Raw genomic sequence first — 23,725 nt, 5'->3', positions numbered from 1 at the left:
CCTGCTTGTGGGGACCAAGTGCACTGCCCATAAGCTCAGGGGTCTTGGAAGGTCAGCTCCTGTCACCCCAGCCCCAGCTCAGGCTTTGTCGGATGCCAGCTCTGCCTTACCTGAGTGTCCTCGGGGGCCTGGGGGACCTAAGGAAGGAGACAGAGAGCTGAGAGATGCATCCCAATCAGGGGGTGTGGCTTCTGTGATCCCCAGGTCGGGGAGCAGGGACTGTGGTGCTGAGGCACAGAGCTTGGGGCTCCCTGTACCCCTCCTCCCTGCCAGCCAACATGGAGCAGGAGCTCTGGGCCACGTTTGTGACCACCGTGTTCACACTCCCCCTCCCCACACCGAGCTGCAGGCTGCTCACATGGGACCCGGCTCAACCAGCCCCATGCAAACGCTCCTGGCCACCAGGCGGGTGGGCAGGGGTCACAGAGTGGCCCTGGGCCTTCCTGAGACACTGTCCTCACCTTGGTCTCCCTTGGGGCCAGGAGGGCCAGGGGGTCCGGGGGGCCCAGAGAAGATGGTTTCTGCGGAGAACAGAAGGAGTTTGTATGTGGTTGTGGTGATGAGCTCTCAGCACAGCACTTGGCGTGGCAGACGCACCCAGGCCATGCTGTCATGGGGTCGAATGGCTATGTGGACAGTTGACACAAACACGACAGGACGATCAGACATTACCTGAGTTGGCCAGGAAGGATCCTGGGGGGCCCGGGGGGCCTGGCACGCCTTCCCCTAGGAGAGAAGCCCAAGCCTGATTAGTGCCGGCAGGTGGGCTGGGGACACTTCTGCAGGGGGCTGCGTTCTGGGTCCCGCTGTCAGCCCCAGCAGTGCTCTCTCCCGTCCCGGCAGAGAGGTGGGTTCTCACCTGGAGGGCCTCGGGGGCCGGGTGGGCCAGGGATGGAAGGTCCTGCAGAAGAGAGGGGGGTGAGTCACCCTGGGAGCAGCAGCCCGGACCCCTCCCTCGGAGCCTCACGTCTCCTGACCCCAAAGATGCCCAGGAGGCTCACCTGGTGGCCCACGTGGTCCAGGTGGGCCTGGGGGACCTCGTAAATCCAGGCCTTCTGTAGAGAGGAAGAAACAAATGAGCACACCTGCAGTGAGGCCCTTACCTCCCACCAGGACCCCCAGAGGCAGATACCCTGGTCCACACCCATCACCCCAGGGACAAGGCTCCCAGGGAGGGCGGGTCAAGTCCAGGGCCCCGGATGCTGACTTGGGGGTGTGAGTGAAGTGCCGGGTAGCCCGAGTCCAGACCCCTGCCTGCCACTTGGGGCAAGACCTCAGCTTTTTTGGCCTTGGTTTGCTCTGCACCCTGGGCCAAGGAGATCGGCATCATAGCCCTGTTGTGAGGACTCGGCGAGAGGCCACGGAGTGCTGAGCCCCTAACACGGCGCCGGTGCTCAGCCGGGGCAGGTGGCTGTCTCCGTGGCCAGTGTTCCAGGGGTGCAGGTAGGATGACAGCAGCAGCAGCCCCAGGCTCTTGAAACTTTGTGAATGGGAGAAGACAGGAGCCAGCCGCCCAGCCCGGGCCTGGGGCCAAGTGGGGGATGCACTACTGTTGCCTGTGACACTCAGCGCCATGGCCCGGCCTCACCCTGGTCCTCCCAGCATCCCAGGGCCTCTGGGACAGCTGTCCCAGCTCAGTGTTCAGTGCGTGCCCTGGGGCCTGGTCGCCCTCCCATCAGCGGTCTCCCTGGTGCAGCTGCTGCCGGCCCCAGCTCTCCCACTCCGCCCCCCACAACCCCGGGGGAAGGTGCACTCACGGGTAGAGAGGAGCTCAGAAATGGAGCTGCTACTGCTCATGAAGGACTCCCCGGCCAGCCCCGGCGCCCCTCGCGGGCCTGTGGGGAACACAGTGTCAGACCGGCCCCGCCTCCCGCACTCCTGCTTCCTGCCTTCCCAGGTGGAGAGTGGGTGGGACAGGACCCGGACAGGACCACGTCGAAGACCGCTGGCAAGTCTGCCACCAAACATCCCAGGGGAGCCGGAGCTGGGCCAGTGGGGCTGTCGTTTGGTATTTGGGTCGGTCAATGGCAGACGATGGCTTGGTGGTCAGGGTCCCATCACGAGAGGCCTCTGGCTTGTGAGAATGTCCATGCTCCAGCCCGGCAGGCTGGGGGTGGCTCCCCCGAGGATCTCCTCCTTCCTTTCCCAAACACACACCCCTACTTTCTCCACACCCACAGCCCTGAACCCCCTCAGGTAGACACGCACCTTGCTGTCCAGGGACACCAGCAGGACCTGTAGGGCCTGGAAACGTGGTAGAGGAGAAAAGGCTGTTAACCTGTGGCAACAGCTAGAAGGCTGGAGAAAGGGCAGGTGCCTACAAGAGAGGCCCCAGGGCCCCAAGATGCCAGCCTGCCACCTCTGCACCCCACCATGTCCCCAGGGCTTGTCGGAAAGGGAGGCTGCTACACCCTGCCAGTGGAGAAGTTGTATTCATTTTTTTTTTTTTTTGACAGGCAGAGTGGACAGTGAGAGACAGGTCTTCCTTTTACCGTTGGTTCACCCTCCAATGGCCACCACGGCCGGCGCATTGCGCTGATCTGAGGCCAGGAGCCAGGTGCTTCTCCTGGTCTCCCATGCGGGTGCCAGGGCCCAAGCACTTGGGCCATCCTCCACTGCCTTCCCGGGCATTAGCAGAGAGCTGGACTGGAAGAGGGCCAACGGGGACAGAATCTGGTGCCCCGACCGGGACTAGAACCTGGTGTGCCGGCACCGCAGGCGGAGGATTAGCCTATTGAGCCGCGGCGCCGGCCTGTATACAGACCTTTTAAACAAATTTAAACAATTTAAAAATGCAGTCCTTCTGGAAAAACAGAAAAAGCTCACTCCTAATTCTTGAGCTTTGGGAGAATTTTATATCCTTCCTGCCCACCATCCTTTTTTTCTCCACAGCTTGTAAAATACAGTTGCAGGGCAGGTGCTGCTGCACAGTGGTTAAGCATCCACCTGCAGATGGGATGTGGCACCAGCATCCCGTATGGGCGCTGGTTCGAGTCCCAGCTGCTGCTCTTCCAATCCAGCTCTCTGCTGTGGCCTGGGAAAGCAGTAGAGGATGGCCCAAGTCCTTGGGCCCCTGCACCCATGTGGGAGACCTGGAAGAAGCTCCCGGCTCCTGGCTTCAGATCAGCTCAACTGCAGCCATTGAGGTCAATCAGGGAGTGAACCAGTGGATGTCAGATCTCTCTCTGTCTCTCCTTCTCTGTAACTCTACCTCTCAAAGAAACAAAACCTTTAAATTTTTTATTTTGGCACAAAAAGTTTTTTGAAATTTATGCATGGATTTTTTTCCATAATGCATGTTTTCCATGAACTTTTTGAAGACCCCTCCCATCTGTCTCCTAAGTCAGGTAAATTTTTTTTTTTTTTTGACAGGCAGAGTGGACAGTGAGAGAGAGAGACAGAGAGAAAGGTCTTCCTTTGCCGTTGGTTCACCCTCCAATGGCCACCGCGGCCAGCACACCGCGCTGATCCGATGGCAGGAGCCAGGTACTTCTCCTGGTCTCCCATGGGGTGCAGGGCCCAAGCACTTGGGCCATCCTCCACTGCACTCCCTGGCCACAGCAGAGAGCTGGCCTGGAAGAGGGGCAACCGGGACAGAATCCAGCACCCCGACCGGGACTAGAATCCGATGTGCTGGCGCTGCAAGGCGGAGGATTAGCCTAGTGAGCCGCGGCGCCAGCTCAAGTAAATATTTTTAAAAAACATGTAGTTGCAGCCACAGAACACGTGTGGAGGCGTGTCCTGCTCTTTTAAATGATCCTCTTATCTGCTCATGGCTTTCTCCAAAATTGCTCCTAGCACCGCCCACCGCATCCTGGAGCGGCCGGGCAGGTGCTCCCCTGTCCGTTCCTGGCCCTTGGCTGCCCTGGGGTCTGTTCTCAAACCGCTGTCCCACAGGAGCCAGGAGCTCGGGGCTGAGCTGGCTGCTCACAGACCCTGGAGACTGTGATGGGGGCCAATCCTCACCCCACTGCTTACTGCCTGTGTGACCTCAGAAGTCGTGTGCCCATCCTGAGACGCTGAGGGCAGCCGTGGCCTCCTGCGCTGTGAGAGAGAACGCCTGACCTGCCTCGCTGTCCGAGTGCCAGAGCTTGGTTTTCTCTGGCTCTCCTTATGCTTTCTCCTGCCTTCCTGCCCTGGGCTTCAAGAATTGGGAAAACAGGGCTGGACTTAAATGCAACCAAGGCCCGGGGCTCACTAAGGCAGAACAAGAAAATGGACTCACCTGGAGAACCTGGAGGTCCCGGGGGGCCCATGGCGCCAGGAGGCCCGGGGGGGCCCGGGACAGTGATGGTCGATGATCCCCCTGAAACAGGAAGGCGAGGTGCGCTGAGCCCCGTCCTTCCGCTGGGGCAGTGGGGCCCCGGCTGGCGCGTCCTCCTCTCTGGCCTTGCTCCGCCCTCCCTGCTCATCCGGACAGCCCACTGCCGCCTCCCACCCCCAGCACAGGGCCTGGGCACCAGCCAGAGCCCAGGCAGGTGCCCCTGCTCCAGGGGAGGTGCCTCCCCAGACCACCTACCTGAAGTCACGATCCTGCCCGGAGCGCCAGGTTCACCTGGGAGGACAAGGAGGAGCACGGTTATTCCCAGGATCACTTAGTGGCTCAAGAAATCAATCCTGAGCTGGTGGGGAGAATGGGATGCGTTAAGCACCAGTCTCCGAGCCCCAGACCTGGGGGCTGCACATTTGTCTTCACGCCGAGGGTGTCGGGGCAGCATATGGGCAAGTCTCAGAGGGGCTGGAGTGAGGCTGCCTCACCCGTCCCCCACCCTGGGAGTCATCTGAGGTGGGTGAGTCAGCCCAAGGTCAGAGGACAGGGCCAGTGGGGGAGGGGCCGTGCAGAGCTACGCAAAGGGTAGCAGCTCTTTCCCACCAGCGCCTCAGAGCGAGGAAACGCAGACAGAAACGCAGACGCGCACAGGGCTGTGGGAGTCACACCTTCCCAAGCATCGTGCCCGCGGTGGAAACCTCTCCCAGGCCGGGCCTGCTGCAGACAAGCCTGGGGGAGCCGGATGAGGGCAGGAGTGGGAAGGGGGGCGGGGAGCCCCTGGGCTGGGGATCCCTCCAGGCCCTCTTCTTAGTTTCCCAAGATTTGAGAGCCCTGAACTCACACACTCAAGATGGGAGGGTCACAACAGGAGACGGCACAATCAAGCTGGGTGAAACGTCCCCACGGTCTCCTTGTCCAAGGAGGGCCTCAGCCCCCAGGGCCAGGACACAACGGAGGCGTGGGTTTCTGGCGCCCCTGGGAAACCTACTAGAGGCTTGTGCACCCAGGCCTGGGTCTGCAGACTGGGGATTCCTGTCTGGGCTCACGTTCTCCTGGAGTGACGTTTGCTTCTCCCCAAAGCACTCCTGGGCCCCACTGGGCATCGTTTTGGGAGAGCACCAATTTCACTGCCAGGGTGCCATGGAGGGTACCAGCGACCGCTCAGGACAGAGCAGGGCGTGTGGGGTCCCAGGGGCAGAGGGAGAAACGCCATCCCTGAGCTCTGTGCTCCCCTGGACCGGCTGGGCGTGGAGTCTGCCAGGTAGAACCAGAGTGTCCCTGTGTGTACGGGTGTCACCCCACCGCCCCAGTGAGAGCCCAGCCAGCCAGGCTCAGAGCTATGGGGCGGCGGCTGGGGCCTGATGACCAGGGCTGGGCCACTCTGCACAGATCTCTGGGCTCCCCCCTTCCCACTGGCTGCTGGGCCACTAGATGCCACTGTTGATCCAGGCTATGGCCAGAGATGGGCCTCCCTCCCTCCAGGCCCTCTCCCCCACCACAACAGCTCCTGAGAGGCAAGAGTATCTCATTTGGAAAATCACTTACCTTTAGTCCCTGGCCGGCCGGGGGTACCTGGGAGGCCTGATGATTAAAAACAAGACAGTCAGGATGACGACGACAGCCCAGCAACTGCAGACACAGGAGGCAGCCAGCGCTCTGTTGCTCAGCACGGCCACGTTTGCTCACTGAAGCCCTGAGACCCTGGCAGAGCCACCTGCTGGGAGCCTTGTTCCCTCTGCGAGGTGGGGCAGAGCTGGGCTGGAGGCAGGTGGAGGCCCTTGAGCTCAGCCCGAAGGCCATGAGCCCCTGCAGCCTGTAGAGAGGGGCTGGGCTCCCTATACCAAGGGCTGCACCTTCTTCTTGCCTGTAGCTACAGAACCTTGACCTGGGAGCATTTGAAGGATGCCAATTTGCATTCTGCTTTTTTTTTTTTGGAGCGGGGGGTGATGCTTGATTTCATTTTAAAATCTTTATCCAATATTCTTTTTTTTTTAAATTATTTATTTATTTGAAAGGCAGAGCTACAGTATCAGAGGCAAAGAGAGAGACAGACTTCCATACACTGATTCACTCTCCAGATGGCCGCAAGGGCCATAGTAGGGCTGATCCAAAGCCAGGCACCAGGAGCTTCTTCCAGGTCTCCCACGTGGGTGCAGGGGCCCAAGGACTTGGGCCATCTTCTACTGCCTTCCCAGGCCACAGCAGGGAGCTGGATCAGAGGTGGAGCAGCCGGGATTCAAACTGGCGCCCATATGGGATGCCGGCACTGCAGGCGGCGGCTTTACCTGTGGCGCCACAGCGCCAGCCCCTATCCAATATTCTTTAGAGTCGGGTGATGATTTCTTAGGTCCAGATGGGTGCACACTGGGCCAACTCTGGGATAGGCCTCAACCCTGAGGCTGCCCCCAGAGAACAGGGCCTCTGCAGGAGGGTGAGCGCCATTCCCTTCAACCCCCACCAAGTGGGGCACCAGAGTCCTCTGTGGGACTCACCTCTGGGCTCAGGATCTCCTTGGGGGATCCCTGCACCACAAGGCACAGGCAGACAGACTGGGCACACCGTGTCACCTCATCTCTACCAGAATGACCTTCTAGACTGTTGTGTGCTTAGTTTTCCTTTCCAAGGTGCATCTCAAAACCCACAGTAAGGGGCCAGCGCTGTGGCGTAGCGGGTAAAGCCACCACCTGCAGCACCAGCATCCTTTATGGGTGCCAGTTGAAGTCCCGGCTGTTCTACTTCTGATCCAGCTTTCTGCTATGGCCTGGGAAAACAGCAGAAGATGGCCCAAGGGGTTGGGCCTCTGTACCCACATGGGAGACCTGGAAGAAGTTCCTGGCTCCTGGCTCCTGGCTTCGGATCAGCTCAGCTCTAGCCATTGCGGCCATTTGGGGAATGAACCAGAAGATGGAAGACCTTCCTATCTCTCTCTCTCTCTCTCTCTCTCTGCCTCTCTGTAACTCCGCCTTTCAAATAAATAAATCTTAAAAAAAAAAAAAACAGTGAAAGAACCTTGCACCCCTGTTTGCAGAGGGTGGGGGTAGGAAAAGCTTTGGCCAAATTGACTGTGGCAGGGGCAGGTGGGAGGCTTGGCAGCTAGGAGTGACAAGATGACTCACCCTGAGGTCCCTGGGGTCCTGTGACACCTGAAAGAAGAAGACACAAGAGGGAAGTGTTGAAGGGTCCAGGTGTCCCTGAGCAGCCACACCTCAGCTGCAGGAGCAGGTGGACATGGCAGCGGGGGTCGATGGGTCAAGAGGACAAGCCCCGAGCCAGGGCAGCTGGGCTCCAGCGTCCTCCCAGACCTGGGCTTTGCAAGGAAGCAACCTAGGGCTCCACCAGGTGGGGCTTCTGAGCCTGTTTGGGCTGCCACAGGAACCGAGGGTGCTCACGCGCCCAGGGCCCGAATGCTGCCCCGACTCCCTCTCTCGAGGCTCCCATCTGTGTCAGTGAGGGTCCAGCCCCCGGAGACGAGGAGAGGAAGGGAAGAGCTCAGAGGAGCAGGCACTGAGGTGCCGTTCAAGTCTGCACTTGCGAGAGCCCCTGCTCCCGGCTGGGGCGCCTTGCTTCCGGCCGGGAACCCTAACTGCACAGCGGTGGGGACCTGGAGGTGCCATCACTGCACGCAGCGTCACCTGAGAGGTGGGGCTGCTCCCCGCTGACCCGCTGGAGGAAAACAGGCAAGGCACACGTGGTGCAACAGGCATCCCATCCGCACCTGCACACACAGGCACACACACACCGAGCGGGGCCTGGCTCCCTCTCCTTGCCCGTTACCTGGCTTTCCTGGGTCTCCTGAAGGTCCTGGTGGGCCGCGGGTTCCCGGCATCCCTGTCAGGCCTTGCTCACCTGCGAGAGAGTATGACTTGGGTACCAGGGCCGCCCCTTAGCACAGCTGACCTGCTGGTGCTTCGTGGGCTTTTCCTGCCTGGCTTGCCGGGGCTGGGGAAGGGGTGGGAACAACAGCTGGGCCACGCCCACTTCCAAGTGTCTGTCGCCCCTTGAGTGTTGCCATGGTGGGGACGTAAGTGGGGCAAGGGTTGGAGGACAGGGAGGAGAAGGCAAATGGAGGAGGTGACAGGGAAGACAGCGGACCGGGTGCCAACCTCGTGGGCCTTGGTGTCCGTCGGGGCCAGCGGGACCTGGTAAAGGAGAGGAAAGGCCCATCAGTCTCTGCTGGAGCTGTGCCTGCGGCTCTGGCCCTCTCCTACCCAAGGCTTTGCAGCACGCTGTCCCCCGTGTGGGACCCCACACAGCCCCTCCTGAACCCCTCAAGGCCCGGGGAAAGCCTTGGCAGTGACCAACTCTGGACACAGTGCTCTCCCTGCCCCTGCCCCTGCCCCTGGCTGGCGGCTCCCTACTGGGACGCGTGGCCAGAGCACAGCAGCTCAGCAGAGGTTGGCTGCACCTCCTCGAGGTCCTGAGAGCCCAGGCCCTCCGAGTCTTCATCTCTGCTCTCAGGGGACCCTAACCCCGGTGCCCAGAGGTGTCTCCCCGGGACCGCGCCTCACTCTTCCCCCTCACTTATGTCGTGGTCTCCGCACAGCTGGAGTTTTCTAAAATCCCTAAGGTTTGTGGCCATTGGCAACGCCGTTCCCTCCTCCCTTCTGGTCGGCAGGCCCCTCCCTCCACGCTGTCCTAGTACACTCCGCCTCTCCTGTCGCCCGTGCAAGCTGGATCTCCCCTTGGAGGAGGCTCAGTGTCTTACTGGCCCAGCATGGGGCCCTCCACAGCCAGTGCTCACCAGCCATGGGGTCAGTGACCACGGAAGTGCCACGTCTCCATGGGTGAGGCCTGATACAGAGCCCTGGCCCCTAGTGTTCTTAGCTAGCTTCATGCCCTGGAGGACTGGCCCCTGAGTCAGGGTTCAGAGCTGGACCTGGCTGGGACACTGGCCCTAACACAGAATGCCCAAGGGCCCCAGGAGACTGAAATACATTCTGTCTCCCCCAGAGGACTAGACAGCTTGTGGGCAGGAACCAGGGTAGATGGGCCTGGCACTGCCAAGCCTTCTCAGGGCCCCAGGGAGGAGAAATTCCTCAAAACCCTGAGACTATAGCTCCCTAAGCCTGGGGGGGATGACAACCTGACCCCCAGAAATGGCCCTCAGAGGGTGACTCTAGCAGGTGTGGGGGGGCAGAGGGCAGGAGAGGCTCCCTTGGGGCACTTACCCATGGCTCCTTTAGCCCCGGGCTCGCCCACGGCCCCAGGCAAACCTCTCACACCGGGCTCGCCTGCAGAGGACAGAGGACCAGCGGGTCGGAGGCTTGCAGGGCGCGTGTGCATCACAGCAGCGGTATGCACACACCTCCCCCAGCCCAACCGGCCAGCCAGAGGAGGCCAGGGAGGCCGCTTCCGCCAGGGTTCCAAGGTCAGGGCCACTGGCATGGACTGGGGGGAACACATGGCGATCTGTGTGTCCGGTTTCCTTGGAAACTGAAAGGTCCCCCTGGCATCCCAGGGCTATTAGAAATCCATCTCTTTAATCATGCCAAGGGCTGAGAGGGTGCAGGTGGTGCTAACTTCCTGCTGCTTTGGGAAAAATTTCACTTTCCCAACTGGACTCCGCCAAAGAATCAGAGGCCCCAAGCTCCCCTTTCTGCACCCAAACATCTACTGTTTGGACACAAGACGCTTGCTTAACCTCCACCCAGGCTGTAGCTGATCTTGTCTCAAGCTTCTTCTACATCACAGGTGCCCCGAAGGTGTGCAGAGACTCCGTCCCCAATGTCAGCACTCTCCCCACCTCCCGGGATCCAGAGACTGCCAACCTGTGTCTGTCACGAAAGGATTAAGGGAGATTCCAGTGTGGGACTGACCTGTGAGGCCTCGTGGTCCCTTCTCGCCCTGGTCACCTGCGAAACACATGGGACAGGGCATCAGCTGGGGGCAGGGCAGCGTCTCCCCAGCAGTGGGGCACTGGGCCACAGGGTAGTTCTCATCCCGGACCAGAGGTCAGACCCCTGCCCAGGCTGCGTCCCCTATGCCTGAGCACCACGCTAGCCCGGCCACGTGACTGGGTTACTTTACTCCCCGCCTTGTGCCTTAGTTTCCCTCTCTGAGAGGCTAGGCTAGAGAGAACTCTCAGCTCCATGTCTGGCTGAGGGCCCAGCAGCTAGCACCACAGGCATTCTCAGATCCCAGCGCAGGGGCCACATCCGGGCATCCAGGAGTGGGCAGGGCACAGTGATGACGGAGCAGTGGTGGCAGCAACTCACCTTTGGGGCCTGGAGGTCCCATGGAGCCTCTGTCACCTGGAAGGGAAACAGACACCTGGCTGTAGAGAGAGCTGTGAGAGATGAGCAAGGAAGGGCAGCTGCTTCCAGCCATCTGAGCTCCCCCGCCCCTGTCTCCCACCTCCCGCCTCCTGCCCGTGGGCTGCACAGCCTGGGGGTCATGTCCAGCAGACCTCTGCCCCTCCCCCTTCTCGAGCGAGAGGCATCCTCAGGGTGACAGCCCCTTCCCCCAGCTCACCTTTGACACCAGGGAGTCCCACTTCACCTCGGAGCCCTTGGAGACCTATGGCACCTGCTCAGCAGAGGAAGCCATGCAGGTGGATAAGAGCCTCGGCTTTGGGAGGGACAGACATGCACTCACAGGCACCGCACAGACACATAAGTGGACACCGGCACCATGGCTATACACACACAGACATAGGGACCACAAGGCACATAAGTGGGTGCCACACCTGCACACACACACTCACACAAGCACCACAAGGCACATACATGGGTGCCACACCTGCATACACACAGAGATTCACACAGGCACCCACACAGGTACCACAAGGCACACACGTGGGTGCCACACCTGTACGCACACACAGGCACACACACGGTTACCACGTCTGCATGCATCCACGCACCACAGCCGTGCACACACACAGGTACTTCACGGGCACCGCCCAGGTGCCTTTTTCCTACTGACCTGGGGGCCCCTGAGGGCCAGGAGAGCCACTGGAACCTGAGGAGGAGGAGACCACAATCAGCAGAGGGCCAGGTACAGGCCAGGGACATGGGACCCCAGGGTGAAGGGTAGGGGGTGGGCGCTGGAGGTGTGTACTGCCTGCATGGGGCTGGGGGGGGGGCCTGTCGCATCAGGGGGTCCAGGAAAGACCCCAACGTTCTATCTTTCTTAGGGAGATGGCTGCCGGGGTGGTGGTGGGGAGGTCAGAGCAAGACACTGGCCTGGGCCAGGGCTGGGGAGGAGGCGTGAGCACAGGCACCACACTGTGAGAAGGGCCCGATTCCATGTCACCCACACACGTGGCTGTCTGTGTGTGCATCTGGGCCCCAGTCAGTGGAGCAAACTCTCCAGCTCCTGATTTTCTCTAGAATCTGACCTCCAGGAGGGGCCACATAAAGGAGAGTTCAAGAGAGAAGAAATGTCGCTCCCGTCCTGCTCTGGGGCCATAACTACAGCCCCGGTCCTGAGCCCTGCGGGCTCCTTGGGGTAGGGGAGTCCCCACACAGGCCTGGGGCAGCGGGCGGCGCTGGCCTCTGGGGCCCCTCCCTGCAAGTGTTTTGGGCACCTGCTTACCTTTGGGACCCACAGAACCCGGGACACCGGGGGGCCCGTGAGGACCTGGTTCACCAGCAGCGCCTGGGGAAAGGTGGAAGAGTGGGTACTCAGAGGGAGCCCCAGCTTGGCTGCCCCCCTGCCCACGTGCCATTTGGAGGAGACGCTTCCATCCTGCTGTGGTCTCAGAGCCACATGGTGCCTGCAGGAGGCCACAGGTCAGCAAAGTCCCTGCTGCATGAACTCCATGACGTCTGGCCCCCAGGGGTTTCTCCCAATCACCTGTTGTTGCAGTCAGTGATATTACAAGAGAGGGAAACCGGTAGGAGGCTCCTTGCTGGAGTACTGGCCTGGAGGATTTCTGGAGTGTGCCTCAGTTTCCCAGATACAGCAGTCCCGAGGTTACAGACTGAACTGCTAAACCTTCTCTGCCCTTCCAGTGCCGCCTGGGCCTGGGTTTCCCCTGCCTCCTTCCAGCCCCGAGGGGCTCCAAGGCCTGTACCCCATGCTGCCTCCTGCCACGCCCAGTCCTCCCTCTGTTTTCCCCCTGCCTGATGCCACACGTGCCTCACTTCCCCGCTCTGGGAAGGCCAAGGCTCCCGGGGCTACTTTCCCTGTGGATTCTGAGCATCCAAGACAGATCCTCAGCCTTAGGCCTGCCCTGCAGCCTGGCCCATGCCCCAAGGCCAGGCCACTGTTTCTGTAGGGCCCAGCACAGACCCTGGCTCAAGGCAGGTGCTCGAGAAACGCTACTGAAAGAAGGGAGGGGGAAGTTGGAGCAGAGGATGGGCAGGCGCAACTGACGCTCCTGGTAGAGGGGTTGGCTCTTACCTCTCTCCCCTTTCTCTCCGAACCCAGGTGGCCCTGGTTCACCACGAGGTCCCATGGGGCCTTCTCGCCCTCTCTGGCCCATGGGTCCTTCCATGCCAGGATCTCCTGGAGAAGGGAACGGCCCGCCCCAGAGTCAGGATCCTGAGCGATGGCTGTGGGCCCCACAGGCAGCCTGTGGCCGCATTCGCGCCTGGAGTCTCCTCCCCAGCCTCCATGGTTCTCCCCAGCCCCCGGAGCCCTGGCTCCACCCAGGAGTCAGAAAGCAGGTCCCATAGGCCCTAACCCTGCGAATGTCCCTTAGACCTCTGCGAGCACAGCAGATGTCCCCGTGCTGGCCTCAAGCCCTCCCTGGGCTGTCTGCTTTGGCCTTGCCAGCACCTAGCCTCTTCTTGCCGCTCCCTGAACTTGCCCTTGGCCTTGGCCTTGGCTGCTCCCTTGGGAACGTTTCCCCCAGATCCCAGCTCCTTTCCAGTCTTTGCTCCATTGGTGGCCTTGCAGGGAGGCCTTCTCTGAGCCCTCTGTCAGATCAGCGCCCTCAGCCCTCACCCCCAAGGTCCCCCCAGGCTCTGTCATGTACATCCATGTCCTGCCCCCTCACCTGTGCCATCCTTCACGCCTTGATTGTCCTTACTCTCTCCCCTGCCACTCAAATCTCAGCCCCACCATGTCTTCTACAAGGGGCCCCAGCACAGAGCTGGCACCTAACAAACGCTGTTGACTGAACAGACGAGCGAGTAAATGAGTGGAAAAAGCGTTTCTTACCCACGCTGCCTTTTTGCCCCTTTGGTCCTTCCGGGCCACGGAGGCCCAGGGGTCCGGGGATGCCTGCAGATACAGAGACAACATCAGCCTTGAGTCCCCCAAGAAACAGCAGCTGGGACTGAGCATCCCCATGGGGTCAGAGGTCGCCAGCGTTACACACCTGGAGTCCCAGGGAGCCCACGGTCTCCTGCAGAAACAAAGGACAAAGCGAGAAGTCAGCCAGAGGACGTGGCAAGTTGCCTAATGGAGCCATGGGTAGGATTTGTGCAGGATGGCCACATTTAGCCACCGAAATCATGGACACTCAGTTCCACCGGACTTGCAGATGGCCAAGCCGAGTGCAGTGTGCCCACGTGCTGTGGAGCGTCTGCACAACGGCCTCACGCAGTGCAAAGATCTTGGTGGTTGATCTGTGGTTCCAGCGGAAGCGGGCGTGCTGTGTGCTACCTGACAACCAGGTCCAGGGGCTCCCGAGGCATGAGTCCTGGGCCCTGGCAGGACCCAGGGGCTGGGTGGGAGAGGCTGGCGGGAGCCAGGAGGGGCAGCAGATCCCTCGGTGGGGGGTCTTTCAGGAAGGAGGGACCCCTGTCATATTGTGTGGTGGTGCTCCGGGTGGACCATGTATGCCTGGCTGCAGAGCCGCCTGGGGAGATTAAGATGGACGGGTTCCGGCCCGCCCACACCTGCCGAATCAGAGGCTCCGGGGCCCAGGAGCTGCCGGTGATCCCTGTGGTTTGCCAGCCCCAGTCGGCTGGGCCATGGGACACCTCTTCCTCCCTGCACACCTGTGCCCCCGACTGTTAGATCAGAGCTGGGCTTTCTGACACTGTTGACCACTTTAAACTGTCAGCCCTCACTGATGGTCACGGTGAGAACACACTTGTGTATTACCTTTAGGGCCTTGACTTCCCGTGTCACCTGGAATCAGAAAGACATGAAAACTCTGAGACAGGGGTGGGAGCCACTGGTGGCCTGGGCCCCTCCCAGTCCCTGTCTGTGTCACCTGGGCACATGGCTGGGCTCCCCTGATCTGCCCCTGAGCCCCCTCCACCAGCTAAGAGGTTCTCCCTCGACAGCCAGTTCCCAAGCCTCCTCTAAGACAGCATCAGAACCTTCAGCTCCTCGTCAGCCCACCCCGGAAATGCCATGTGCAGGAAGAGGGCCCCAAAGGGCTCCATCCCCACAATACCTTTAGGGCCAGGGTTTCCCCGGAGGTTTCCTACAAGAGAGAGTAAATCCCGAGTTAGTGCCACATCCTCCATGTCCCTCACACATACACAAGAAGATCACGGGATGGCCAGAAGAAACTGGTTAGCACTAGGAAAAGGTTCTAAACCGGGCTAGTGGAGGGCTCTTGGGCAATTAGCTTCAGGACTCAGTTTTCCCAGCAGTGAAATGGGAACACAGGAGCAGGTGTTTGTCACAGTGGCTAACACACTCATCCCAGGCATCCTGTATCGCACACCTGCTTCCTGCTCCCAATGCCAGCTTCCTGCTCCCTGATAATGCACACCCTGGGAGGCAGCAGTGATGGCTCAAGTAGTTGAACCACCCATGTGGGAGGCCAGGATTGAGTTTCCAACTCCTGGCTTTGGCTTGGCCCTGCCTCAGCTTTTGTAGACATTTGGGGAATGAACCAGTGAATAGGAGCGCATTCTCTCTTTTTTTCCTCTCTGCCTCCCACATTAGTAAAACAAAACAAAAATGGGGTCCCAGCCCTGGTCCTGATCCCTGGCTCAGGTGGGCACGGGAAGAGGGGCTGAGGGCAGGTGGTGGTGGCCCAGGACACACATACGCATCATCCCACGTACAGCAGACACGCGGTGCAGGCTGGGCCCCGGAGGCTCTCACCGTTCTCCTGCTCTGTCATCAGCCTCTCCCGCACGAACAGCCAAAGCGCCTCCTGGCTGTGGCCATCCAGCCCGGCCTTGCCCACTCCTGCCCCTACGCCGGGCGCCGCCTGCAGGCGGTCCTTGCTGCTCTTCCCCAGGGTGTCCTCACGGTACATCACGCCGCCCCGCATCCTCTCCAGCTCATCCACGCGGGCTCTCAGCTTCCTCACCTCCTCACCTTGGAGTGGAAGGGCAGAGGCCGTGTCAGTGACACCCCCACGGGCTCCTGGCCAGGTACAGCTTCCTGGTGCTGCTGAACTAGTGATGCGGGGATGACCTGCCGTGGGCACCAGCAGGATCAGCTCCTCCACACCCTCCCCCAGTCTTACAGAAATGGGCGTCGCTCTCCCATCTGAGATGGGTGATAAAGCTGCCCTCGCTCCCCTGGGCCGTGGTGTGAGAAGCCACCAAGAAACAAAACGGGCAGGCATGTGCCTGCTGCAGGTGACCACAGGGGCAGAGGGCTGGAATGGAATCAGGAGCCGCAGCAGAATCCCAGCTGCCCCACGCCTCCTGGGGCCTCAAGGCGACTGCCTGCCGATCTCAGGCAACGGGGACCATTCACTGACCCCTGAATGTGCAGCCAGGCCTGTGGGCTCCTGCCACCTCGCCAGCTGCCCTGCTACCTTGCTCACGTACCCAGAGCAATGAGGCCGAAGAGCAGCCCCAGGAGCAGCAGCCAGGTGAGCAGCAGGCCCAGCAGCCATTTCCACCAGCTGCAGCAGGAGCCACACGGGCACCAAGCCGGTGCCGCGCCCCACGGGCCCCCACCGCCGCCGCCGCCGCCGCCGCCACCGCCACCACCTCGGCCACCGCCGCCACCACCGCCGTGGTCGTAGCCGTGGATTTCTGTGGAAGAGACAGGAGCCGTGAGACAACGCAGGTGAGTGGCCCCTGCCCTTCTCCCTCCAGATGGTCTGGCTGTTAGTGACTTCCTGTGGGCTTGGGTGAGTGTGTGCAGCCCTGGGGAGGGGGAGGTTGGCTCCTGGAAGGAACACAGGGCCTTGTGGGAGAGGGCAGGAGTCCAACAATCCTGAGCATGAGAACATGAGCTGTGTGACCAGGAGGGGGTCACTTAACCTTCTGTTTCCTTGCGTATAAAATGGGGGCTAGGTTACTTCCTAAGAGGGCTGGTCAATGAAACAAGGCATCTGCAGTCTGCAGCCCCAGCAGGCAGCTGAAGCAGTTCTGTCATTGTGAAGTTACAATGACCTGCCCCACCTCTTCCACCTGCTCAGGCCTAGCCCTAAAGCATTCAGGTCAGGTCAGGGTTCACCCAGCTCTTCCTCTGTAATACTCACAGCACCCAGAATCACACATAGCATGTGAAGGGCACCCAGGAAGCTCAGAAAATCTTCTTACAAAGAAAGCTTTGAGGTTCTGTAAAATGACGGGGAGGCCTGGACCCACTGCCGCCCAAGAAGGAGCACAGAGAATGGAAAGGGCAGGAGGCGAGCAGGGCTCAGCGTCCCCAGGAGCCAGGGCTGGGAGGTCCCACAGGGACACAGGGGAGTCCTGCCATGATGCTCCTGCCCTGCTGGGACATGCTGGAGCGAGAGCCCAAGGTGGGAGGCAAGTAGGGGCGCCTGGGCCCAAGAAGCACCAGCCCTGAGCTGAGCCTGTGTGCTCTGGCTTCAGACAAGGGGACCACTGCCTGTCCCACTGCCTCCCACTGCAGGGCCCTCAGTTCTTACCTGCGGAGCCGGCCTTGCCCTTGGCGGACATGGACTTGAGGTCTCCTGGAGAGAGAGACAGCGAGTATGTGGGTCTGGGCCTGCGCTTTGGAAATGGAGGGGCCCACACAACTGTCCCTGGTGTGGGATGCAGGGCAGGCAGGGCTTTAGGAAAAGGTGTTGCAGGACAGCAACATGCAGAAGTATCAGGAACATTTCTCCCTGAGCTCTGGGACGTGACGATGCGGCTCTGCCAGCAAGGGTGGGACAAAGCAGAGCGCTGTGGCCCTGCACGGCTGTAAACACTTAGCGCCCGGGACACGGGGGAAGGCCGTGCCGGGGAACACTTGCATTCAAATGGTGAACGTGTCGTGGGAAATGACCGACTTCTGCATGAAGGGACTTGGAACACATACTCCTGACCTGGGGTGGACGGAACTGGGGATGCGGGGCGAGAATGGACTCGGCGAGGGTTTCCCCTGAGTCCCTGACGCTATTTCAACGTGGAGTGTTTGTGGGCAACTTGGAATCTCCTGGGCTGTTGGTGCTCAGCCTTCTCCAGACTCTGAAAAGGGTCTTGGCTTCACTGCCAGGCTCCAACTTTTGGAGACTTCAAGTCAGGTTCCAGTTGCCTCCCTTGTCCAGAGGCTCACTGACTTAATTTTCATTTATTTAAAAATGTCTCCTTCTTAGGCCGGCGCCGCGGCTCACTAGGCTAATCCTCTGCCTAGCAGTGCCGGCACACCGGGTTCTAGTCCCGGTCGGGGCTCCGGATTCTGTCCCGGTTGCCCCTCTTCCAGGCCAGCTCTCTGCTGTGGCCTGGGAGTGCAGTGGAGGATGGCCCAGGTGCTTGGGTCCTGTACCCCATGGGAGACCAGGATAAGTACCTGGCTCCTAGCTCCTGTCATTGGATCAGCGCGGTGCGCCGGGCGCACCGCGCCGGCCGCGGCGGCCATTGGAGGGTGAACCAACGGCAAAAGGAAGACCTTTCTCTCTGTCTCTCTCTCTCACTGTCCACTCTGCCTGTCCAAAAAAAAAAAAAAAAAAAAAAGTCTCCTTCTTCTACTGACCTCACCGGAAACAGCGATTTGGAGAAATTCTACAGGGCCTTGTGAGGATATGTGGTTTTCCGAGGAAGAATCCACACATCTGGGGGAAAAGCTAATGCTTTTGGAACCATGCTTTGGGAAGCACTCTTCTGCTAGTTTGGAGCATTCTAGGAGGCCTAGTAAGACCTGCCAGTGGGAGCCCCTGCTCCACTCTCATACATGTCACCTGGGGAGCTCATTAAGATACAGCTTAACTCAGCAGGTGTGGGCTAGTATGTTTTTTTAAAGCATTACTTATTTATTTGAAAGAGTGACGGAGAGGGGGAGAGAGGGAGTGGGGAGGGTGGGGCCCAACAGCTAGGGCGGGTCAGGCTAAAGTCAGGAGCCCAGAACTCAATCTACGTTTCCCCTGTGCACGGCAGACACCCAAGTGCTTGGGTTATTACCTGCTGCCTCCCAGGCACATTAGCAGGAAACTGGATAGGAAGTGGAGCAGCTGGGACCCCTTTCCTAGGCACTCTGACCAGGGACGCAGACATCCCAAGCAGTGGCTGCTTCACCTGCCCAGGATCCCGTCATTCCAACACACTCCCGGGTGCTGCTGAGCCAGGACCCACACCCCGCTTAGTGAGAAGACAAAGCAATGAAGTGCAGCTGGGCTGAAGCTGAAGCAGACAAAGGTCAGGTTCATCCTTACCGTTAGCTTCAGCCTTCAGGGAGGCGTCAGCAGCGTAGGCAGCCTGCTTTTCTTTTTTCAGGGTGTCATCTGAAAAGGAAGCTGTGCCCAGAACCCATGACAACCCAGAATATTCTCTTCCCACAGGCTGGGGGAGGTCAAGGTCAGCCTGAAAAGATGACAGCCCAGCCACCCTCACCTCCACCCCATCCCCACACTCCCACCCCACCCCCATCCTGGCCTGCAGGGAGCTCTTCCCTGATTTTCCCCAATTCATCTGCATTCAAGGCAGACCCTGTGACATCCTAGTGGGCTGGCATTTTTCATCAGAATGGGACCGCCGTGGTTTCATGATTTAAATGTCTCAAACCACCTTGCTAGGACATTTGGCTGCCTATGCTTTTTGCCTTTCTCCTGAAACCTGAGTCCCACAGGCCCCGGGCTCTGCCGTACTTGCAGCGACGCTGGCGGGGGAGGCGGTGAAGACCTTGCCGCTGTCCTTGGTCATGATCAGCAGCTCCATCTCCTTCTTGGCAGGCACGTTGTCCTTCTCCAGGATCAGGAACTTGCAATCCTTGTGCAACTGCTCATCACTCTGGACCCTTGTGGTGCAGGCTGGAGAGGAAGGGGGTGAAGAGGAAGGGAACATGTTTGAGTGAAGAGGAAGGAGAAAGAGAGAGATTGGAGGGTGTTTCTCCTGGTTCAGACTGACAGCGGTCACCATGAAGCATCCTGGGACCAAGGACACTCTCCCTGCCTGGCTGGGCCTGGCTGCCAGGAGGTTGGGTCAAGGTCAGAAGCTCTGGGCTGCTGATTATGGGGCTGCCTCCCTACCTGGAGAGTTCAGGTTTTTAATCATGCAGGTAAAATTCCCCCTTCCCAGCAAGTCCTTCTTTAACTGCTCTGGGGGTTCATTTGTATCCTTCAGATCTCAAGCATTACCTTGTAAGGAGGCAAATCCTGCACACATACTCCTGTCTATCCCATCACTATTTGCTGGGTCTAAGCTCTGTGTCATTTTCTGGAACTATCCTGTGTACCTTGTCTTTGTGTTTGTCATCTGCCTCCTCCACTGGCCTTGTCAGTGTGGTGAGGGCAGGGGTCCGTCCTGCCTTGTTCACTGCTGTCCTCCAGCACTTAGAACATTGTCTGTCTAATGCAAAGGATGGTCTCATTACAGAATTGCTAGATGAGTGAATTCTCAAATGGAAGGAAGCATACCACGATCAGAGCAGTGGAAGAAATAGCTAAAGTTGATGAAGGGTCTGTAGGAAGTAGGGGGGCCTGGTCCTCATGATGGGTTACGTGTAACAGGAGCTAAGGGCCTTCTGACAAGGGTGGTGGTTGGCGTGTAAGGGCCAGGCCTTGGACAGCAAGGCCAAGGTTAAGTTCAAGGGGATGCTCATGTCTGCTCACCCCAAGAAACATCCAAGAGACTACTGGAGTGAGCTGTGTCTGTGGACCTCGGGCCACTTGTGGATTGCAGCCTCTCTTCCTACACACTGCAGAGCACAGCAGAGCAATCCTCTCCAGGCACCAGCCTGACCCCTGGCCCCTGGGAGCAGCACTCACCTGCTGAGGTTGACACAGCAGTGCTTGCAACGGCAGGGCTCTGGGGCAGGTTTTTCTTCACAGCATATGCTGCAAGAGAGGAACCACTGAGTGAGTGGGATCAGCATGGGAGGGTGGGTCATGTGGCTTAGGGGGAGCCTGGGAGAGGCAGCATGTCCAGGGGAGACAGACGAGACAGCTGCAGCCACAGGGGAACAATGAAGGTTTACGGCCCATTCTTGTGTATAACCTCCTAATATTCCAAAGGCTACTTCCTCCTGGGAGTCCCACCAGACCCTCACATACCTCCCTCCCTTCTAAATTCCTGCTGTGCACAATGTATCACTCAACTGTCTTGTAGGGTCCCCTCGTTGTGTTATGGGTGTTTGACTTTCTACTCTGGCTAAACGGCAGGGGAGTTGAGCACTAAGGCTGAGGCTCACATCTCTTCTGACCCCCACCCACCTCCCCTGACGCTTGTTGGCACAGAGAGAGGTATGACCTGGGGTGTGCGCCATAAAGTCAACCAGATGATCCATTCTGAGTGACAGTGGGCTGTCCAGGACAGCACAGCAGACGAGAGCACCACCCTGACCAGTTTGGCTATGAAGCACATGGGGATACCCAGGGGATGTCTCCTGGCGGGCAGATGCTGCTAACAGGACAGCCCTGCTGTGTGTTTCCTCAAGGCAGAGCCAGGAAGAGGTCAAGGTTGGCATCTCTAGCTGCGGAGGGAGCTGTTTCGTCGGTGGGAAAGCTTCACTGGGGGCATTCTGCTCCTTCCGCTGCAGGTACTGCACATGCTGCTTGTAGCTGGTGCTTCCCAGCCCCTGAGCTGCAACCCCAGGCTACTGACCTGTGGAGGTGGTGGCCGTGCCGTGGGACAGGGTGGACGAGCTGGGGGCCAGGTTGTTCTGCATGCCGAACACTGTGAGAGGGATTGGGGACAGGTGAGCACGGGGCACGCAGAGGATGGCCCCCACCCAGGGCAGCCTCCTGGAGTCCCCGCACCACATTCACGATAAATGATCACACAGGTAACAGAGATTCCCAGACTTTCTTGGTTCTCACACTCTTAGTGACACAGTAAATCTTTTTTTTTCCCCTTATGATCCCACCTCCTTACCCTGGGCCAAATATTCCTGATAGTTCCACTTATCAAGTAGTTGGACCCATACACCTAACAACAGTGCTTCCCATGGGATCTGCCAGGTGGTCATGAATTCCCTGAATCCTAAGCCATCCCAGGGGGTCCGTGGGTGCCATGACACACAGTGGAGGAACTGTGGGTCAGAGATGTGGACACATTGGGACTGCAGAGGCTGGCTTCCCTTCTAACTCCCTTTTGATGTAAACACAAACTCACAGATCTCCCCCCACCCCTCTATGATTTCCAAGTTCACTGTTTCTGAAGAATGTGGGGGCGTTCACTCCTCACTGGCTACTCCATCCCATCTCACATTGGGAGCACAAGTCACGGATTCGACATCAGGACACCTTTCACTGGGGCCTCACTCAGCCAGGACTTAGCAAAGGTGGCAGCATCTGCCCGCCAGGAGACATCCCTGGGTATCCCCATGTGCTTCATAGCCAAACAGGGCCCGGAGCTGGGGTCCTCTGTGTTTGGTGGAATCCTGGGCAGCTGGGGTTTTTGCCCGCCAGGAGACATCCCTGGGTATCCCCATGTGCTTCATAGCCAAACAGGGCCCGGAGTGGGGTCCTCTGTGTTTGGTGGAATCCTGGGCAGCTGGGGGTATTGGAAATTTCCATGCTAAATGTGTCCTTGCAGTTATGCCAGTGAAGTAAATTGAAAATATCTGTATCGGCTGGCACTGTGACACAGCAGGCAAAGCCATGGCCTGAGACACTGGCATCCCATATGGGCATCTCTACTTCCTCTCTACTTCCAATCCAGCTCCCTGCTAATGTCTTCTGCAGAGTAGCAGAAGATGGTCCAAGTGTTTGTATCCCTGCCAAGCACATGGGAGACCTGGATGAAGTTCTTGGATCCTGGCTTTGGCCTGGTTCAGCCCTGGCCATTGTGGTCACTTGGGGGACTGAACTAGAGAATGGAAGCTCTCTCTCTCTCTGTAACTTTGCCTTTCAAATAAATAAAATAAATCTTTTTAAAAAATGACCCATATCATATACTAGTCTCAATATTACAGGAAGAAGACTGATTTCTTGCGGGGGGGGGGGGGAAGGTTGGGCCAGCGCTGTGGTATAGCAGGTAAAGCTGCCACTTACAGTGCCCCGGCATCCCATATGGACATTGGTTCAAGTCCCAGCTGCTCCACTTCCGATCCAGCTCTCTGCTATGGCCTGGGAAGGCAGTAGCAAATGGCCCGAGTCCTTGGGCCCTGCACCCATGTGCTCCTGGCTTCAGATGGGCACAGCTCTGTCTGTTGCAACTATCTGGGGAATGAACCAGAGGATGCAAGACCTCTCTCTCTCTCTCTCTCTCTCCCTCTCCTTCACTGTCTGTGTAACTTTCAAAATAAATAAATCTTAAAAAAAAAAGATGTGGCTGCTAACTCATTTGCATGTGTACAATTATGACATATGCAGAAACAGTACATAAATGTTTCTGTAATATGTTTGCATTGGAAGCTAAGCAGGAACATTGTTATCTCAATGTAGTTATGCCCGTGAATTACTATGTTTATAAAAAGATCTGAAATAAGATTCTTCTAAATTAACTTTCCCCCTGAAAACACCCTAAGTCCACTTCTTCCATCTCCTCAACGCTGGCGGACAATCAAGGGCCCAGCCGAGAGCCAGCAGGGCAGTGTGGGCTCAGGCCCAGCCGCTGCTGCTTCCCTGTCCCGAGGCCAGGTGCTGTGCCTTCCACAATCGAAACAGTCACTTGGCCTTGGCCTCTGAGGGGCCGAGTGCACAGGGCCACCCCTGGCAGGCAGGCTTTCTTCTGTACAAACTGGGCTGTTTCCCTCACCAGGAGAGAGCATTCTTAAAGTTTTTAAGCAGAGAGCCTAGAAACGACCACTCAAGGCGGCGACACCCACCTGAGGAGCAGGTGCTGAGTCCGGGGTGCAGGGTGGACGAGCAGGATGCCATGTTATTTGGGACTCCAAAGACTGCATGGGGGAAAGAGGAGGGCTTTTGAGAGGGACACCCAGCCCAGATCAGGGACACAGGCTCGGGTACTGTGGGAGACTGGAAGACATGCCAGGATCAGGGTTTTCTATTTTGTTACATTCTTTGTTTCCAGAAAAAAACCTTAATGGCCAGTTCTCTTGCCTTGCAGCTGAGAGCTGAACATTAGTCTGTGGCGTCCATCCCTGGGGCTCCAGGTGATCTTGGGTCCATCAAACTCAGAGTGGACAGTGGGCCCAGCTAAAGGCTCTCTTGTTACTGACCTCATTTTACAGAGAGGACCCTGAAGCTAAGACAGTGAAGGGACTTGCTCCAGGGATAGGAACTAGTTCTGCAGATGCATTTGTTTCTATTCTAACACCCCAGAAGAAGCAGCTTCTCAGCTGAGCTGA

The 23,725-nt window shown here is 58.7% G+C and overlaps 1 protein-coding gene across 4 annotated transcripts in view; it reads right to left on the bottom strand.

Moving 5' to 3' along the window:
* COL17A1 (collagen type XVII alpha 1 chain) overlaps nt 1–23,725 on the bottom strand; it is a 48,782-nt gene that overhangs the window by 7,254 nt on the left and 17,803 nt on the right. For 2 of the 4 annotated variants that reach the window (XM_070057271.1, XM_008270477.4), the window contains 32 exons: nt 23,243–23,314; nt 21,076–21,147; nt 20,241–20,309; nt 19,122–19,283; nt 18,690–18,770; nt 16,965–17,009; nt 15,910–16,119; nt 15,230–15,448; nt 14,568–14,597; nt 14,270–14,296; nt 13,539–13,565; nt 13,379–13,441; nt 12,617–12,721; nt 11,807–11,869; nt 11,195–11,230; nt 10,742–10,795; nt 10,486–10,521; nt 10,087–10,122; nt 9,439–9,501; nt 8,374–8,409; nt 8,045–8,116; nt 7,387–7,413; nt 5,816–5,851; nt 4,520–4,555; nt 4,226–4,306; nt 2,209–2,244; nt 1,758–1,835; nt 1,002–1,055; nt 860–901; nt 673–726; nt 462–521; nt 111–137 (listed from right to left, as the gene is read on the bottom strand). In XM_070057271.1, coding sequence (XP_069913372.1) covers nt 111–137; nt 462–521; nt 673–726; nt 860–901; nt 1,002–1,055; nt 1,758–1,835; nt 2,209–2,244; nt 4,226–4,306; nt 4,520–4,555; nt 5,816–5,851; nt 7,387–7,413; nt 8,045–8,116; nt 8,374–8,409; nt 9,439–9,501; nt 10,087–10,122; nt 10,486–10,521; nt 10,742–10,795; nt 11,195–11,230; nt 11,807–11,869; nt 12,617–12,721; nt 13,379–13,441; nt 13,539–13,565; nt 14,270–14,296; nt 14,568–14,597; nt 15,230–15,448; nt 15,910–16,119; nt 16,965–17,009; nt 18,690–18,770; nt 19,122–19,283; nt 20,241–20,309; nt 21,076–21,147; nt 23,243–23,314 — 2,109 coding nt within the window. Of the gene's footprint in view, nt 1–110; nt 138–461; nt 522–672; nt 727–859; nt 902–1,001; nt 1,056–1,757; nt 1,836–2,208; nt 2,245–4,225; nt 4,307–4,519; nt 4,556–5,815; nt 5,852–7,386; nt 7,414–8,044; nt 8,117–8,373; nt 8,410–9,438; nt 9,502–10,086; nt 10,123–10,485; nt 10,522–10,741; nt 10,796–11,194; nt 11,231–11,806; nt 11,870–12,616; nt 12,722–13,378; nt 13,442–13,538; nt 13,566–14,269; nt 14,297–14,567; nt 14,598–15,229; nt 15,449–15,909; nt 16,120–16,964; nt 17,010–18,689; nt 18,771–19,121; nt 19,284–20,240; nt 20,310–21,075; nt 21,148–22,466; nt 22,591–23,242; nt 23,315–23,725 lie in introns of those variants that run through there. The other 2 variants (XM_070057272.1, XM_017348540.3) reach the window with 2 other exon arrangements.

This window comes from Oryctolagus cuniculus, chromosome 15, assembly GCF_964237555.1.
Source record: "Oryctolagus cuniculus chromosome 15, mOryCun1.1, whole genome shotgun sequence".
Taxonomy (NCBI): Eukaryota; Metazoa; Chordata; class Mammalia; order Lagomorpha; family Leporidae; genus Oryctolagus; species Oryctolagus cuniculus.
The sequence above is the reverse complement of the archived record's forward strand: the minus strand, read 5'-3'. Positions and strand labels throughout refer to the sequence as shown.